The sequence below is a fragment of the Acanthochromis polyacanthus genome, chromosome 13, assembly GCF_021347895.1.
Source record: "Acanthochromis polyacanthus isolate Apoly-LR-REF ecotype Palm Island chromosome 13, KAUST_Apoly_ChrSc, whole genome shotgun sequence".
Taxonomy (NCBI): domain Eukaryota; kingdom Metazoa; phylum Chordata; class Actinopteri; family Pomacentridae; genus Acanthochromis; species Acanthochromis polyacanthus.
In genome coordinates, this window is record NC_067125.1 from 35,443,020 (window position 1) to 35,460,206 (window position 17,187).

Genomic DNA, 17,187 nt, shown 5'->3' on the forward strand with positions numbered 1-17,187 from the left:
CATAAACCTAAAACGCATCAACTCACATTTAAACAGTGCAGGTTTTGCCATTCTAATGCCATGTGATCACAATAATAAATATCAGTGATTATTTACTGCACATTTGTAAAGTTTTATGCTAAAATGCAGCTTAATTCGGTTGAAACGATGCCACAGATGACAGGAAAAAGACAAGAACTGGTTGTTTGCACCCTCAGTGCTGGTATGTGTGTTTGGACTGTAGCCAGGCTAAGAAATAATAAACAGATCTGCACTGACATGCCTGTCAAAATGATTCTGTCCCCTAAAATGTCCACCAACCTCACTGAGCCCTTCAAGAAGAGTAGAATAACCCTGCATAAACAATTCTATGAGTCTGTGACCCCACTCTCAATCTGCCTATTATTGCTCAAACCACATACTTGGTTGTTTCTCTTGACATCCATTCTGTTGTAGAGATGTCCTGTTTTGGCATAGCAAGTATTTATGTCAAAAAGAATGAGTAGAATTTTATAAAAACATTGCACGTTGCATTCCAGCGCTCCTTCCAAAGTCATACTTCAGTCTCTGCCTGTCACCCTCATCTATTTCTCTCTTTCTCCCCCCTCTCTTTTCTTTTCCTCTCTTCCCTTCTCATTTTCTCTCTCTTTTCTCTCTCTATCTTTTCTCTGTTTCTCTCATTTTCTCTCTTTTCAAACTCAGCCCCCCCCCCCTCATTTCCTCTCCTCTCTCTCTTGGTCTCTCTCCCCCTCTATCTCTGTTCTCCCTCTCTCTGTTCTCTCTTTCGCCCTCTCTATCTCTTTCTCTCTTCCCCCTCTCCCTCTCTCTCTTTCTTCTCCCTCTCTCTCTCTTTCCTCTCTCTCATTCTCTCTCGCTGTCTTCCACCCTCATTTTCTGCCTCTCTCTCTCTTTTCTGAATCTCCCTTTCTCTCACCCCTCTCTATCTTTTTCTCTCTCACACATTCATTCTCTCTCTCTGTTCTCCCTCTGACTCTTTCTCTCACACTTCCCCTCCTCTCTCTTCTCTCTTTTCTCCTGCTCTCTCTGTCTCTCTGTCTCTCTCTCTCTCTCTCTCTCTCTCTCTCTTCCCCCTCATTTTCTGCATCCCCCTCCCTCCTTTCTCTCTCCCTTTTCTCTCTTTTCTCAATCTCTCTGAGTTAAGTCTGCCAACAGATAAAAAAATGTTTATTTAGGAAGCATATTTAGTCAGAACAGCAAGTTAAACGTGAAAAGTGGAACAATTTCCTGCTCTTCTCATCCAGTGAGTTTAGTTTTAACACTTGGCATAGCTTTGTGTTCATAAATCAGTCACACGGGCCAGTGAGTCCAGCTGGAGAGTCATACATATTTAAAGATACTGTCAGTAGTCGTGGATGAGCAGCGCCCCCACAGTCTGAGGTCGGTATTGCAGGCCACAATCTGCTGTAGGAGTAGGAAGGAGGCGTGAGGAGCCGCTCCGCTGCCATCGCTTCGTAGCCGAAAACAACCCCAGTGTGTGTTGGCGGTCATTAAAATCGGTACGGAGTGAAACTGCAGACGAAATTGAACGCATTGTGCAGCTGCATTTCGTGTTTTGTTGGTGTTATGAGGCTGTAGCTCGAGTCTATGAAGGCTAGCTAAACCTGAGGCTAAGCTAGGCTATCTGCGATGCTAACAGGCTAACAGCATGATAGCATTAGAAAGGCCCGGGCTGCATGCGCAATCAGGCCCATGTGAATGCTAACAAACAAGTCGATAACTTCGAAAACACTCATCATGCACAGCATTAATTCGTAAATGACTGAATTGAGGGAAGAGTTAAGATTGGTAAACAGTGCGGCGGTATCAATAGCAGACAACTAGTTAGACAACGACAATGTTGGATCTCTAGCTAGTTTAGCTCCAGGCGGTTTGATAATACAATAAACTTATAAACAAACACAAATAAGGCCAGAGATGTGCCAATATTACCAATTGGCACATAGTTGTGCCATTTGGTAATATACAGCAATACAATTTATAATGATCATTTAAATATTCTGCCTGTTAATGTTGCTGTTTTGATTTTGATTTCATTCCCTGTGTTTATTTAGGTGCACTTTTTTTTTTTTATCAGGGCTCCCTCTTCAATGAAATGGGAATTTATTTATCTTTATTAATATAGCCTAAATGTGAATTAGTTAACCCTCTGAGAAATGTCCTGCAAAGACAGACAACATTTCAAATTATTGGCCGTCATTAATATGAGCCTTTATTTTGTTTGTTTGGTTAAATGTTGCCTTGAATGTCACTTTCTTCTGAAACTCTATTTAATATCAGCTACAGTCAGAGTGTCTAAACCCATCAGATAATTTGGAAAGTAGAAGTGTGCTCTGGGAGCGCAGTCACCCACCGAGGCTAATGTCCTATTTCGCAACTTTGACGGATAGCATCCAGGTCTGAATCAAAGTGTGATGAGTTTATTTGTTGCTCCAGCTGTACTAGGTTTTATGACTTTTGGGACAGTACTTTTTCCATCGCCTTGCTCAGCACTGAGATCATACCTCCAGCTTCCAGGAGGAACAGTCTGGTTAGAAATGATGTCTTGTGTTTAGTGCTGACCAGTATGGGAAAAACAAAACACTACGTATATGAAAATAATTTCTCTAATATCAGAAAATATGCAGCCTTGTCTGTGATAATTGGAAAGTCACATCAAGTTGTGTAGTTGTTATTTTATAGTACTGGACAAGATATTTATCATAGTCATTGTCCAATAACAGACAACATACTTTGTGATCTAGACCGCTGATAGCAGGTAAAAGATATTTAAAGATTAATCGTATAATGTGTATACCACAGCGATTCTCATATATTGTCTATATGTAAAGTCAAACTGTGTTTCATATTGTGACAACCGAGCGTTGGCATTGTCTGTGTAGTCAAACGTGTATTTAAAACAGTCTGTCTTCTAACTCCTCTTCCTCTGTTTTTCTTCTCTCCCCTGTTTCTTCTGCATTTGCCTGCATACAGCAGCCGTGCCCCGCCGCGCCCCCACCCCCAGCGGAGCCGTCATGTGGCAGGAGGCCCGCAAACATGAGCGCAAGCTTCGTGGCATGATGGTGGACTACAAACGCCGAGGCGAGCGCCGGCGAGAGTACTATGAGAAGATCGTAAGAGACTTTTCAAACAGTGTCTATAGAGATACTATTTACTTTAATATTGCAGCTGCAGTGCAGGTCTGTGGCAACAAAACTCAGCAAATTGTGCTGTTTGCTTTCCATTTCTGCCACTTGTTGTTATAGCTGTCTAAATGGAGGTTAAATGAAATTTGAGATAAGACATGAATACAACAGTTAAAGTTAACATGCTGTACTGTATAATATATTTTAATGTCTGTTCCTCATATGCCGTTTTATTGTGTTTGATGGCCGCTCATTTTGTCTTGACAGAAAAAAGATCCAGCTCAGTTCCTCCAAGTTCATGGCCGGGCCTACAAGATCCATCTGGATCCTGCTGTGGCGCTGGCAGCAGAGAGCCCCGTGAACATGTGAGGAAAATCACAAACACACAAAATGTGTAGGAGACATCACACACACCATGGACGCAGAACTTGTGGGATCTTTGTAGTCATATTATTTCTTCTCTCTCTTGTGCCTGAAGGATGCCATGGCAAGGAGATGCCAACAACATGATCGACAGGTTTGACGTAAGGGCTCACCTGGACTACATCCCCACCTACACCCCTCCACTGCTCAGCACAACGTAAGTCTTAAAAATTCATTGGCGCCACATTTAACCCCAGAAACTGCCTCGTGTAAATATGTATGTATTTGTTTCTTGCTTTGTCATTATACATAAGATAACTCTCAGGACATTCACATACTCGTAGATAATCATATGTAACATACAACAGAATAGATCTTTATTGTCACTGTTACAGAACACAATGAAAATCCGTTTGGTACTCTCTGAATATCAGCATTGAAAATAGACTATATAACACACCCTAAAATATATACAACATAACAGGAAACCCTTGAAATACATACAACATAAATGCAAATATACAGTACGGAAACGGTTCATGATTAGACACCTGCTCTACACATGATTATTGCACATGAAATATGGATTGCACTGACAAAAATATTGCACTTGTTGGTATGTGGTATTGTCATTCAGGAGGGAAGACATTTGGCAGTGTTGGGGATAGAAGCTGTTTTTGAGTCTTTTGGTTTTGACTCTTAGTGTCCTGTAATGTCTACCTGAGGGGAGGGGGGGAGAAAAGACATCTTTTTGACATCTTCTTTCAGGAGAGAGTTCGAATCAGAGGGTTCTCTGTTTATATTCCTTCCTTTAGTTGGTGTTTTCATCCTGCATTGTGATTGTGATTAAGTGTGTATTGTGTCTTATGTAAATCATTGTGCATCACCTTGTTGTTTATACATAAAAGTTTCAAAGTGTTTCGAGTAAGATTTTGTAGTCAACATAAAAACTGGGAAAGAATCTCTTTCAGCATTTTGACATTGAGGTGCATCAGTTGTTTAATGAAATGTAAATTACCTGCTGTGTTTTTATTATGAAATTAATGTTTTAATTATATTTCCCACTGCGTGCATCATTAAGAAAACAGTTGAGTCCATCTCCTCCTTAATGTGTTGTACTGTACATCATCTTGTAGTCTTCTTACTTGACTCTAATAGCAGTGCTTTAAAAGTGGAGTGGTCAACCACAACGATGTGCCTTTAATAGAGTTCTGGCTGTTACTTTATGTTAAAGTTGTTACTTTAAAGTAAGTGAGCAGGGCATTGGTGGTGATATCTTCTCAGACAGATATTTTCTCCTCAGTCAGAAGCCAGAACTGCTCGACTTGTTGAGATCTGAGTATTTGGTGAAGCGGTAAATGTGACTAACGACCTTCTGCTCTTTTTCTCATGCAGCACTCCAGAGCAGGAGATGGAGGAGAGGAAGTGTAATTATGAGCGCTACAGAGGCCTTGTACAGAATGACTTTGCCAACAGTGAGTATTTACTCACAAACTCTTGGCAGTTATTTCAAGAACAGCACACACCAGCAGTAAATAGCACACATTAAACCACAGTTAATACGTTGCACACATGCTCAGTGCTGCACACGTATTCTTAATGTGGCTATAATTGTCTGTTAACCTGCTCGCAGTGGGTATATTTTGCATTCGCGTTGTGCTCTTTAACTCCCTCTTGTCCTCCTTCAGTCTCCGAGGAGCAGTGTTTATACCAGATCTACCTGGATGAGCTCTACGGTGGTCTTCCGAAACCAAATGAGGACGAGAAGAAAAAGTATGTAAACGTTAACTGGGCTTTTTTTTTTTTTTTTTTAGCGGAAGAGCAAAGTTGGCTTTATATTCATCTATTCTTCCTCACATTGTGCAGACTGGCTGAGAAAAAGGCCACCATTGGTTACACGTATGAAGACAGCACTGTGACGGAGCCTGAACCCCAGTCCGACAAAGACGAAGAGAACTCAGAGAACAGTGAATCCGAAGAGGACGAGGGCATACCAGACATTGGTGAGGAGATGTGATTGATCCTCGTGAGATTTGCACATTGGGGAAATTAAAACACCGGACAAACCATAAAAAAAGCTGTGATGCTAAAGCTGTGATAAAAATGTGCATCAGCGTGCAAAAAATAATTTTTTAAATTGTGTAGCTCTTTGTCACTTTTACAGAGACATGCTTAACGCCCAATCAAAGAAATGCGTTTTACTCAGTGCTGCTTCTTTCTGATGTTTTACCTCCATTTTGCAGAATGATTTATGTTCAGTCTGGCTCTAGAAGACTATTTCTAAATTCTTATGCTGAAAGTGGAAAGTTTGTCTGAGTTCACTTAAAATCTCAGTTTGAGTTCTACACCTACGAGCAGGATTTGTGACATCACCTCAAGCTTTGAAGCCAATCCTGGTCTGATAACGCAAGTGTGATGTGGAAACTTGAAAGCTGCGTTGCACAAACATTGACAATGGACTTCTAGTGAAGTGGGAAAGGTCTTGGATCCAGTGAAAGATAAATACATTCTGCTTTTGTTTGACTTCTTACCAGGCAGTTTTGCCTTATTATACACCGCTAGAGCTGGGTAATATAACTGAAAAATATATTCTAATTAAAATGCTTTATTTTATCAATAATTATTGATAGTTTCAAAAAAAAATTAAAAAAAATACAGACCAATAGAACAATGGTTTTCTTTAAGTTTATTCATGTTAGCTTATTTATTAAGGTACCAAAGTAACAGTTTTAGTGCTATCACAACAAAGAATAACATGTAAATAAATATATTTACACTGTAAATAAGGATATAGAACTCGTCTCCTTCATGAATAGAAGCTGAAAATCAGTTTTGTTGTTGCTGTTGATGAAATGTTTGTCTGCTTTCATTTTCCTGACCAGGCCTCTTCAAAGCAGATTTTTATGCATCTCAGAACGTATCTGGAGGAGATTTTCAGCAAACAATTTATTTAAGCATCACAGCTCCATTGTGTTTTTCTCGTTTTGGCCATTTTTTTGTAGGCATTTATTAAACCTACTTCTCTGCTGTAAATGGAAGATCTGCTCTGAATATTCAGATTTTTTCCGTTTGAGTGTGAAGCTGAGATGTGACATGTTGTTTAAAAACCTTCATGTCATGTTTTCTGTGTGTACGCACAGATGTGGAGGTCGATGTTGACGAGCTGAATCAGGAACAACTGTTGGATCTCAACAGAATGGCCACTCCATATGGAATGGCTGAAGGTGACTTTGTCAGGTAAAGATGTCAGTGATTGCCTAGAAACCAAACAAACCATTTATTTTTGAAGATTTGTCAGGCCTGTTCATTATTTGAGTTGATGTGATTGAGCAGCTTTTGCTGTGAGAGGCTGCAGGCAGTTACTTAAAGGACTGCGTTCGTAAGATTGATATATTTAAAATACGAGAGCAACTTGTCATGCTGCCGTTATTTGATGTATTTTCAATTGGAAATCCCCAAAAGCAAACAAACTTACAAATTGATTCCATGTCATTTACTTCAGATATTTTCAGAGTCTGAGAATTCTATTAAAGACGACTATTAAGTGATTGTGCTTTTTATTGAAATGCTGTGATTGTGTTACCTGTTTGTCAGGATGCTGAGGAAAGACAAGGAGGAAGTGGAGGCCATCAAACATGCCAAAGCCCTGGAGGCAGAGAAGGCCATGTACTCGGTAAGATTAAATCCGCTGAGTGCAGTGTTGTGTGTGTTGTTAATGACTTTGTAATGCATGTATGTTGGATTGTCACAGGGCCGCCGCTCTCGCAGGCAGAGGAGAGAATTCAGAGAGAAGAGGCTAAAAGGTAGACAGATCAGCCCACCAAGGTAAGTTCACTTTTTGTTTGTCATTAAGAGGCAGTGTACCTCAAAGTCTGCTTTTATTTTGTTACTTAGTCTTTCTGTCATTTTTCAGCTATGCCAGGAGAGACAGTCCAACATATGATCCCTACAAGCGGTGAGTTAGCAAACTGATCTTCTTAGATTCTTTATTAGTTGTGTCTACCAATGTTTTTCAACTTTGTGTTCTGTTTTTTAAAATCTCTTTTAGGCCAGAATCAGAGTCCAGCTCTGAGTCGCGGTCTCGCTCCCGTTCTCCTGGTCCAGAGAAGATCACGTTCATCACCAGCTTTGGAGGCAGCGATGATGAAGCTGCAGCAGCAACACAAACAGCCGCTCCTAACTCGGGCCACGCACCCTCCAACTTGCAGCACTCGGCAGGTCATAGCAGGGGCTCCCGGTCGGTAACTTTCCCTCCTCCTGGCTTTTCTGTTTTCCTCATTATGTTCATTGAAATGACCGCAGCTGTTGACGCAGAAAGAATACTGATTGATTTTTGTGGTCGGTGAGGACGATCAGTTTTCAAATGAAGTATCACTGCAAATAGCCGCTGATTAGTGACGGCGTTATAACTGTGCATGTGCATAGTGAACACAAGCACCTTTCTACTGCAGGAACTTGGGGCAGGTTTTGGGTGGCATGAACCTTCAGCCCATTAGTCGTCCCTTTCAGTCTTTCTGTTTCCATTGCCGCGTTGTGTCCCCCAAACTGAGGAGGTTGAGTAATAATTTTGTGACTGCTTTGACAATGATGTCAAGTCTAGGCACGCAAAAAAAAAAAATTTATTTGTATACAGGGATGAGAATTTTCTGCGGATCCGCGGAATTCCGCGGATTTTATCATTGCCAGGGTCATTCTTGTGAATCGTCTAAATTCGAGGAGAAAATTTTTTGGGGGGGTGAGGTATGTTTATGGTCGGCGAGTCGTAATATCGAGCGGCTGCTAATATCCACCGCACTGAATGCTATCCACCACTCAGTGAGAGCAGTCATGTACAGTACTGTAATCGAATCACCATGAAGTGTAGAGTCAGAAGGCGGGTGTAACTAAGTGACGACAGAGGCGCGACGATTCTGACAAGATACGTCAGCCTATTCGTTGCGCTGATTGGTTGTATACCTACCCAACTGCTGCAGAGTGATTTGATAGACAACCTTTTAGCCGCCTCCCTCCCTGCCGAGCGTGCCTAGACCCTTGCATCGTAAGAGCTGGCCCCCCTGAAGCTCTTGGGGCCCCCAGACCCCCGGCTAATTTTCAGCTGAAAATATTTTTTCTCATTCTCATCCCTGTGTATAGCACCTTTCAGAAGAACATTCACAAAGTGCTTTGACAGGTAGACGAAAAAGAGAACTTTACAGGAAGACGAGTCCATAAAAGTGATTTAAAACAATCTGCTGATTTGGCGAGCCTCTTCTCCTTAGGGAAGTTGTTCCAAAGCCGAGGGACCCTGATGGAGAAGGCCCGGTCACCCTCGGGTTTAAGCCTCAACTTTGGAACAACTAGGAGGGACCCACCCGAGGAATAAAGACCAGTAGCAGTTACTGGACGGTTTAATGAGCTTGTGCGATGTAAAACAACAGAGGAGCAAAAAATGGTTAGCCTACATGTTGAATTTTACGTCATTAAATTGACTTTAAGACGGCAGAAAAAGAAGCACATTTTATTGGAGTTGTCTTTTTCCCTCCACAAAAACAGCCCCAGTAGAGGTTCTATAGGGGCGGTTCTGGCAGTCAGAATATGCACCAATTACTGCAGTAGAAAATGACCTTATGTGTGTCACTAGGTAGGTTAAGCTCTGATTCACATTTACTAGTTTACTGTTCTGCATGTCACCTTACAGCAGTGTAAGTATATGCAAAACACTGAAATCTTCCATGTTAATCAGGTTGCTAATGCAAATTATATCATATGAATTATAATGTAATTAATCTATAAAAAAGCAGAAGTTTTGTAAAGTTAGGCTAGGTGCTGGGATGGAATTGTTACTAAAACGTTGTGTCTCGGTTTGTTCAGGAGACGAAGGTCATCCTCCAGTCGCTCCCCTTCCTCCTCCTCCCGCTCTTCATCTCGCTCATCCTCTCGCTCATCTTCCCATTCGCGCCGAGCAAGACGGGTACGCGGGGGAAGGGACGGGCGGCGTTCCTGGACCCGCTCACGGTCAAGACGACGCTCCAGATCGTATTCCAGAAGTAGAGGAGGGAACGGAGGAGCCGCGTCCTGGAGGAGACGCGACTGGACCCGGTCGAGGTCCAACGACAGAGAGCGAGAGAGGGACCGAGACCGAGACAGGAGGCGGTACACAGCACGCAGACGAACGCGGTCAGATTAACCTCCCAGCATCACTGCAGTTACTGTTTAAGGAAATGCACCACTGACCCAATCTTTTGTCTTCCCTGCTAGGTCCCGCTCCAACTCACGGCAGGGCGGCAGTTCGAGGCGAGGCGGTCGGACCAGCGGAGGACACCGACGGGGAGACAGCGGCAGCAGAAGTCCCTCTCAGTCTCCCAGTCGTCCACATCACAGTCTCTCCCCTGCCCACAGAGGGGTCCAGCCTGCTACCACCACCATCTCTGACAAGCTAAGAAAGTAAGAAGACCTTCGATTCATTACTGCAGGAAAACTTGAATTTGCACCCCTTCACATTTGAGAATATAGAAAAATATTTTATCTAATAGCGTCCAGGACATGGCAGCTAGTCATTCATATACAGTTCTAGCTGTATGATTATAAACATTTTAAAACTTTACCTTGACTTCTGTGTTCGCGTTTGTTCCATTTTTTCACGAAACGCCCAAAGATGCTGTAATTTAATATGTAGACTGGTGGACGTTCTAAACTTTAGGATCTGGATCCTCGAGGAGTCAGATGATAAATCTGAGGGAGCCTGAGATGATCAGCAGAAATAAACATGAACAGATTAGATTTTTTGACTAACGTTTGATTGACTTTGGATAATTTGCGATGCGTTTTTGAAATTTAACAATGACTTAAATGAAGTTAACTTAGACATCCTGTCAGAGGTTGAAAGCAGCATTGCTTCAGTTTAATGGGTCAAAAGACAAAATGATATAAACTACGTAAATGTTCATTCACTTTTTTGACAAGTATAGTCATTTTTGTTTCAGCTAGAAAGCAGTCTAGTCAGCATCAGTGACATTAAACCAGAACAACTAGTTAAGTTTACTTCTGCATTAATGTTTTTCTCTTTAATGCATTTAACCCATATTTACAGCTCTGCATGTAGATGTAATAAGATGCCATAAATCAAGACATCTTCATCTCTTCAGTGTGCTTCTCTTCTCTCTCTCCAGGCCTGACACTGCGGGTGGTAAAGAGACGGGAGCTGCCAAAGTCAGTAAGAATTTAATCTAGCTGGGTTTCTTGCTAAAGCCTACGCCTCCCTCATCCCTGACAGGCTGACATGGTTGTCCACCAGACTGGGATGTAGAAACCGTTGTTGCCCAAAATGCTTTTTATTTTTTCCCCCAAAGTGGACATACACTGCAGCCCTGCATCTACTTTGAAATTGACAAATGACTGAATTAATACTTCCATTTCTGTATGAAGTGAACATTTAGAAGCAGTTTGAAGTCTTTATTTATTGTCTTTATGGTACTTCTAGTCTGGGTGGTGAATGTATGTATACTGTAGCGTCTTATATCTGTATGTATCTGTTTGTAGTCTCCAACACATCGCAGTGTGTCTGTATGATCTGTGGAGGAAGAAACTGTCTTCTTTCTCCATTTGTCTTATTTTAATCACTTTTATTACCTTTTTTTAGTCATGGAAGACGTGAGATCAGATCTAGTTTGTGTGCTCTGAGTAGTCGTATCTGGACCTGCTTTAAACGGTAGCAGAGCAGACCTTTAAAATGTTTAATATCTGACACACAGGTTTAAAACTTGGGGTGAGACTTAAAGTAATGCTGCACGTTTTGGGAAATGTGCTGTTTCCTAAAATGCTGAGCAGTTGTCGTGAAGCTAAATTACTTGTTGTTGTATAACCCTGAGAACTGCCTTGACCTGACTTTTCTTCTCACCCCATTTCCTGGAGCTAATTAAACAGTGTAAATGCATCCCAACAGACAAACAAGAGTTGAAATTATAACGTGCGGTCTGTCTGTTGAGCTTGCCTGCAGTGTTGTGACCTGCAGTTTTTCTTGCCTGGCCAGGTTTGAACAGCCCAGCGATGGGTGTGTCTGACAAAACGCCACCGGCTCCTTCTAAACTTGCTGGACCTGAACTTGTACTCGTTTCCCTCTTCTGACCCTCTCTCCATCTCCAGCTGTCCTCCTCCCTTTTTTATCTCTCTGGCAGTGTTCTTACATAAAGATATATTGTGTAAAGGTCCATGTGACTGGATCCCGGCCTGCTTCTAAACTATCCGACAGCAGCAGTTTGTCCCCACACACAGCCTGTTCGGCCACAGTGTCCCTGACTCAACAAACATCACTTGCATTTAATTTATCTGTCATTTTTTTTTTATCTCCACCAGCTGCTGTACATAAAGGTGATAGTATCAAATTTGTGTAGCAGCACGGTACCTTTGAACTCTCTCTCACACACACATGCACACTCACAGACACTTTGTCAGGCTGTGGAAGGCTGTGCTAACACATCTGTGTCACCTGCAGCCCAAGATGACCCCACAGGAGCGGCTGAAGCTCAAAATGCAGAAGGCGCTCAACAAGCAGTGTGAGTTTATCAGAGCAGCGTGTTTGTGTGCAAGTTAACCCTTTGAAGCCCAATGCCTGCCAGCATTTATCTTAACCCTCCTGTTGTCCTCATTTATGGGAACCAAAAAATATTGTTTCCTTGTCTGAAAAAGATCCAAAAATTCAGCAAAGAAATTCCCCAAATTTCTGAAAATTTGCAAAACCTTCATGAAGAAAATTCCAATAATTCCTTAAAAGTTTGACTTTTAAAAAGTCCCCAAATTTGGCAAGAAAATTCTTGTAAATTTTTTCAAAAAATTAGTAAAAATCTTCCCAAAAAATCCTAAAAATAGCTAAAGTGATTCCATATATATCGGTCAAACTTCTAATATTTTCTTTAAGAACATTCACAAAAAACCAACCAAAATCCAGTGAAAATTCACTGGATTTTGGTTGTTTGTTTTTGTGTGAATGTTCTTAAGAAACATTTTTAACATGTCTTTTTTTCTACCAAAAAATGTTCAAAGATTTTCCAGAAATGTTGAATATGTGGACATCAGAAGTTTCACTGTGACACCCCCCCCACAAAAACAAATCATTGGATTTTCAACTTTCCGTCTGTAACTGAATTATTCATTTGCAGAACTAAACTGAATATAAGCAAAAAATTCTTTAAAATGAATTAGTTGTAAATATCTTACTTTAAAATTTGCCAAAAATGAAACTGCTGACTGTAACCAGAGTAAAAACGAAGAAGCGGCTGGTCATTCAGCTGCACTAAAAGTCACATGACAAAAACTCAGGGACTTTTTTTGGCTCAACTGCAGCCTTTGTGTACAGAACAGATGTGAGATAAATATGGAAATCTATTCCGTGTGTAAGTAGCAAATCTATAGAAAGTGGGGGACCAAATTTTTTTTCTGTAGTATTGGTAACACCTGTGAGCACTAAAAAAATGTACATGCTGATTCAAGGTTTTCTAAATTATCTAAAATAAATAATAAAGTCACATTTTAATTTTTTTATAGCTTTATAAGTTTGCTATGCCGAACAAAAGATACATTTGAGTTGTCTCTACTTCTAGCCATAGTCGTGATGTTGATGTTTTCATAGAGGATCAGGAGGATTTTATTGTGGTAAAAATAAATGTGAAGGGAGCAGAAAATGTCCAGAAACTGCTGAGGGTTCAGAGGATACAAAGACCACACAGTACAGGCCCGAAGTGTGAAAACGTTGAGATGAATCTGTTGTACATTTAGTAGAATTATGCAGATCACAAAGATAAAAACACAAATACTTAAACCCTTTTTTTCTGACCTGCAGCCAAGGCGGATAAGAAAGCTGCTCAGGTGAAGATCCAGCAGCAGGAACACAAACGGCAGGTGTGTCTCTGCTAATCTGTGTTTGTAGTTGAGCTTTAGGCGGAAACAGACACTGACTTATCCTTTATTTCCACTCACTGCTGTGTGTGTGTTTATTTTACAGGAGCGAGAGGGAGAACTACGAGCCATGGCACGCAAGATACGCATGAAGTAAGACTCTGTGTGTGTGTTTGAAGTGGACGGTTTGGTGTCTGTGTTTTGCAATCGTCTGACCCAGAGACTCTTCGTTTAGGGAGCGTGAACGCCGTGAGAAAGAGAGGGATGAATGGGAGAGACAGTACGGCCGGCAGAGCCACTCGCCCTCTCCTTCCAAGTATGGTAAGACTCTTAGTTTTTGATCGGCAACAGTCATATGGATCAAGTAATAATTATTTAGTTTGGTGAGCACGCAGTGTTTATTGGGTGCTCGGCCTTGCATGCTCACACATAAGTAACCAAAATATTTAATCAGCTAAGCTTCCGTCTGATTTACTGCCATCAGTTTCTGACGACTTTTATAGGCTTTAATATGTTCTGGCATGCAGTTGTTTTGATTGTGGCTCTTTGTCCTCTGTCCCTCAGGCCGAGAGCACAACTCATCCAGAAGGTATGTGAGAAGCCACAAGAATCTGCACAGCGCCAATGAAGCAGGATGAATTCTGTTTGTTTCTTCACATTAACACTCAGATCTCAAATGTGCATTCAGACGCAATACTTGAGCTACTCGGCTTTTTCTCAAGGCTCAAATTAATGTGCAGATTAGTGTTAAAATGTCAGAGGCCAAGTGTGATATTTTTCTTACCTGTTGATTTCAGAAACAAAATCCAGACTTTCCAATGCAGTTAATTTATCCACAGGTACAAAACTACACTCAGAGCACTTTATTAGGGCCCATGTTGATGCCGTTGCTTCACATCCTTTGTGCATCTGACCGTGGAGGTCCATGAAGTCCACTGAACTCATCGTCATGTTCACAAAACACGACTTTTTCTTTGTGACATGTTGGAAGTAGCCGTTACAAGATGGCACACTGTGGCGATAAAGGAATGCCCATGGTCAGCAGAAATAGTGCTGCATTCAAACCATGATTGATTGGTATTAAAGAGGCTGAAGTTTGGCAAGAAAACAGCCCCCACATCATTACAGCACCAGTAGCAGCCTGAACTGTCCACACACAGCAGGTCGGGTCCATGGATTCATGCTGGTTGCCAAATTCTCGCCTACCAGTTGCAGCCTCAGCACAAGTGGAGATTTTTCAGACCAAGCTTCTCTTTTCAGTCTTAAACTGTCCACTTGTGGTGATTCTGCCCCCTGTAGCCTCAGATGTCTGTTCTTGGCTGACACTAGTGGAATCTGAAACCTCAATGTTTAACATGTTGTGAGTCTAAGATGCTTCTCTGCTCACCACAGCATGTACAAAGTGGTCATCTAATCTAGCCACCATCCTTTCACCTCCATCATCATCGAGGTGTTTTATCCACAGAACTGCTGCTGCTAAACTCTAGAGACTGTTCAAGTTTCAGAATTCCTTTAACTTGCTCATCTGGCGCCAACAACTACCAGGTGTTTGATGTGAACATGAACTGAAGCTCTTGACCTGAATCTAGAGGATTTGATGTATTTCACTGCTGCCACGTGATTGGCTGATAGGAGAGGTGTTCCTCATGAAGGCCTCAGTCTATGTACGTTCAGTTTCTACTGCAATGCAATAATCTACCTAAAGGTTGTGTTCAGTTTACCAGGGTTTAAGTTTCAGGCACATCCCAACCAGTGTTGTATTTTTGAGGCCAAAGTGAGTTTTAGAAATCTGATACCGGATTGGTTGGCTCTCATATTCAGCAATCCTATCATAGGTGTGATATACAGGTATCGGCTGATGGTCTGATCCAGCTGATTTTATCTGTCGGATTCTAGTCTTGCATAGCATAGACGACACTGGAGTGCAGAATGGTCTGACTGCATCGCTACATCATTGCTATAAGAACAAAAACCGCTCTGGAGTTAATTCAGCTCAAATCAAGGGTCTTTATTCGACCATCCCTGATTTGCTTGAAACTTCTTCATCATAAACTTTTTTTTCTGTCTGCACACATTGAGATGTGAGGCTATGTTTAAACCACAGTATCTCACAATCACCACACATCATGAAATTGATTCAGCATCTGCAGTGTTGACAAATAGATTAAAAATTCTCTGATTATGGGTGAGTTAAAATATGAAAAAATAATCCATTGTGAAAAGTCCCATCTTTTAACAGACATTAACAAAAAAAGAGAATGCTGACATCAGCTAACGATATTTTCGTAACCACGTTGTTGCTTGTCAAAATAATACTAAATACTTGATAATATAAGTATTGATCACATAAACAGCGATCTTCATGAACTTTGATAACTGATTGAGCAGATATGATGAAGTTGTACCACAAAAGCAAAAATATCACCAAAGTAATAAATAAAACTGATGATGGATAGATGGATAACTTTTTTAATGCTGAGGGGAATTCATGAATTCTCTGCAGAATTATGTTTATTACATAAACAGTGTTATTAAAAAACGAGAGTAAAACTATAAAGCTTGACAGTCAAACTTTTATGTTGTGTCATCAGCGATGAAATTAGTTATTTTGTCCAATTATAAACAACACTTCATGTCTCCATCTTCGTCTTGAAATGTATACATGCAGGCAAATTCATTTTTTATTCAGTTGATTAATAGTTTGTATTATTATTATTATTTTGGCCCAAAAAAATAAACTGATTGGGTCTGATACCCAAGATGAACCACATGTTTTGCATTTATTGTTTACATGCTGCCATCTTGTAAACTGAGGTCTTCCATTTTTCCAGGAGGTCGAGGTCGAGGTCTCGGAGTCCGTATTACAGACACTAAACTGAGTGGATTCGTCCTACAGAACCTTCAGCTCAGTAGCTCATCATTGCCACACGTTGTACCTGACAAAAGCCTGTTAAATGGAAATACGAAGAGATGCAGTGACTGGCTGGTGGCCAATAAACCAACACACTCTCTGATACTGCTCATGTATGCAGAGTTTAAAACGTCGACTGTGATGCCGTAGATTCACTAATTACACAGCTGATCGGTTCAGCCAAGACGAGTTTGATCTGCCCTTTTCACTTCTGCTTCATCTCAAAGACTGATTAAATGAGTTTCTGGTTTCTTCACGTCTGCATGCCCCCCTATTTTCTGTTTGTTCCTCTACAGCTCTGACTCTTGCAGAGACATCTGTAATCCTGAAAATGACGTATTACTAAGCAATACCTGAATTTTTACCTTGTATCCTCATCGTGTCACCGTCTCCTTTTCTTTACCCGAGGTGCATTTAAGTTCTCGTGAACTGATGTACAGGATATTTATACGCATCCACTTGAAACCTCTTTATGGAAGCAGATGAAGTCCAAGCATTTATTAAAATGAGTGATTGCTCTTTTTGTACTGTGTTCTCAGCCAACTGGTTAACAACAGCAAACAACTTTTTGTTCTCAGTATTGTGGAATGTTAAATACAGAACAACAAATAAAACTTACTATGAAATTATTCCATCATTTCTGTGTTTTTCTAATGCAAAATTAATTGATTTGATAAAGGATTCAAGCATCCAATGGCTTTATTGTCTTGTGCAGCAAAAACAAGTTAAAACTGCAATGAAAATTTCCAATTTTGTCCCTGCTTGTACATACTGAGGTAACACGTCTGAATGCGCAAGAGTTTATAAAGGGAAAAAAAAAAAATCCAAAAATCTCATGCTCTCTGAAATAGGATTATATCGAGAGAGATATTCCTCAAATGTTGGACAAGAAAATCAGCTTAAATTGGGTTGTTTTGAGTA

The 17,187-nt window shown here is 40.9% G+C and overlaps 1 protein-coding gene across 2 annotated transcripts; it reads left to right on the top strand.

Moving 5' to 3' along the window:
- Window positions 1-1,376: 1,376 nt before the first annotated feature.
- clasrp (CLK4-associating serine/arginine rich protein) lies at window positions 1,377-16,895 on the top strand. Of its 2 annotated transcripts, XM_022221196.2 has the most exons (21): window positions 1,377-1,496; window positions 2,971-3,110; window positions 3,390-3,487; window positions 3,601-3,702; window positions 4,881-4,960; window positions 5,174-5,258; window positions 5,352-5,488; window positions 6,626-6,722; window positions 7,080-7,158; window positions 7,237-7,310; window positions 7,399-7,440; window positions 7,534-7,722; window positions 9,336-9,641; window positions 9,723-9,908; window positions 10,634-10,673; window positions 11,956-12,016; window positions 13,300-13,358; window positions 13,462-13,508; window positions 13,591-13,676; window positions 13,920-13,944; window positions 16,187-16,895. In XM_022221196.2, the coding sequence occupies exons 2-21, from the start codon at window positions 3,012-3,014 to the stop codon at window positions 16,227-16,229; spliced, it is 1,935 nt and encodes a 644-aa protein (XP_022076888.1). In that variant the 5' UTR covers window positions 1,377-1,496; window positions 2,971-3,011; the 3' UTR covers window positions 16,230-16,895. The 2 variants fall into 2 exon arrangements, 1 of the variants encoding a protein (XP_022076888.1); XR_007945870.1 differs by lacking the exons at window positions 13,920-13,944; window positions 16,187-16,895 and having other exon boundaries at window positions 10,634-10,677.
- Window positions 16,896-17,187: the final 292 nt, after the last annotated feature.

What these genes read in the sequence shown, in the direction of transcription:
- clasrp (XM_022221196.2), top strand. Translation starts at nt 3,012, where the DNA reads ATGTGGCAGGAGGCCCGCAAACATGAGCGCAAGCTTCGTGGCATGATG. An exon ending in CCTCCACTGCTCAGCACAAC is followed by an intron (nt 3,703 to 4,880) that starts GTAAGTCTTAAA and finishes TTTCTCATGCAG; the next exon opens with CACTCCAGAGCAGGAGATGG. An exon ending in AGCAGGAACACAAACGGCAG is followed by an intron (nt 13,359 to 13,461) that starts GTGTGTCTCTGC and finishes TTTATTTTACAG; the next exon opens with GAGCGAGAGGGAGAACTACG.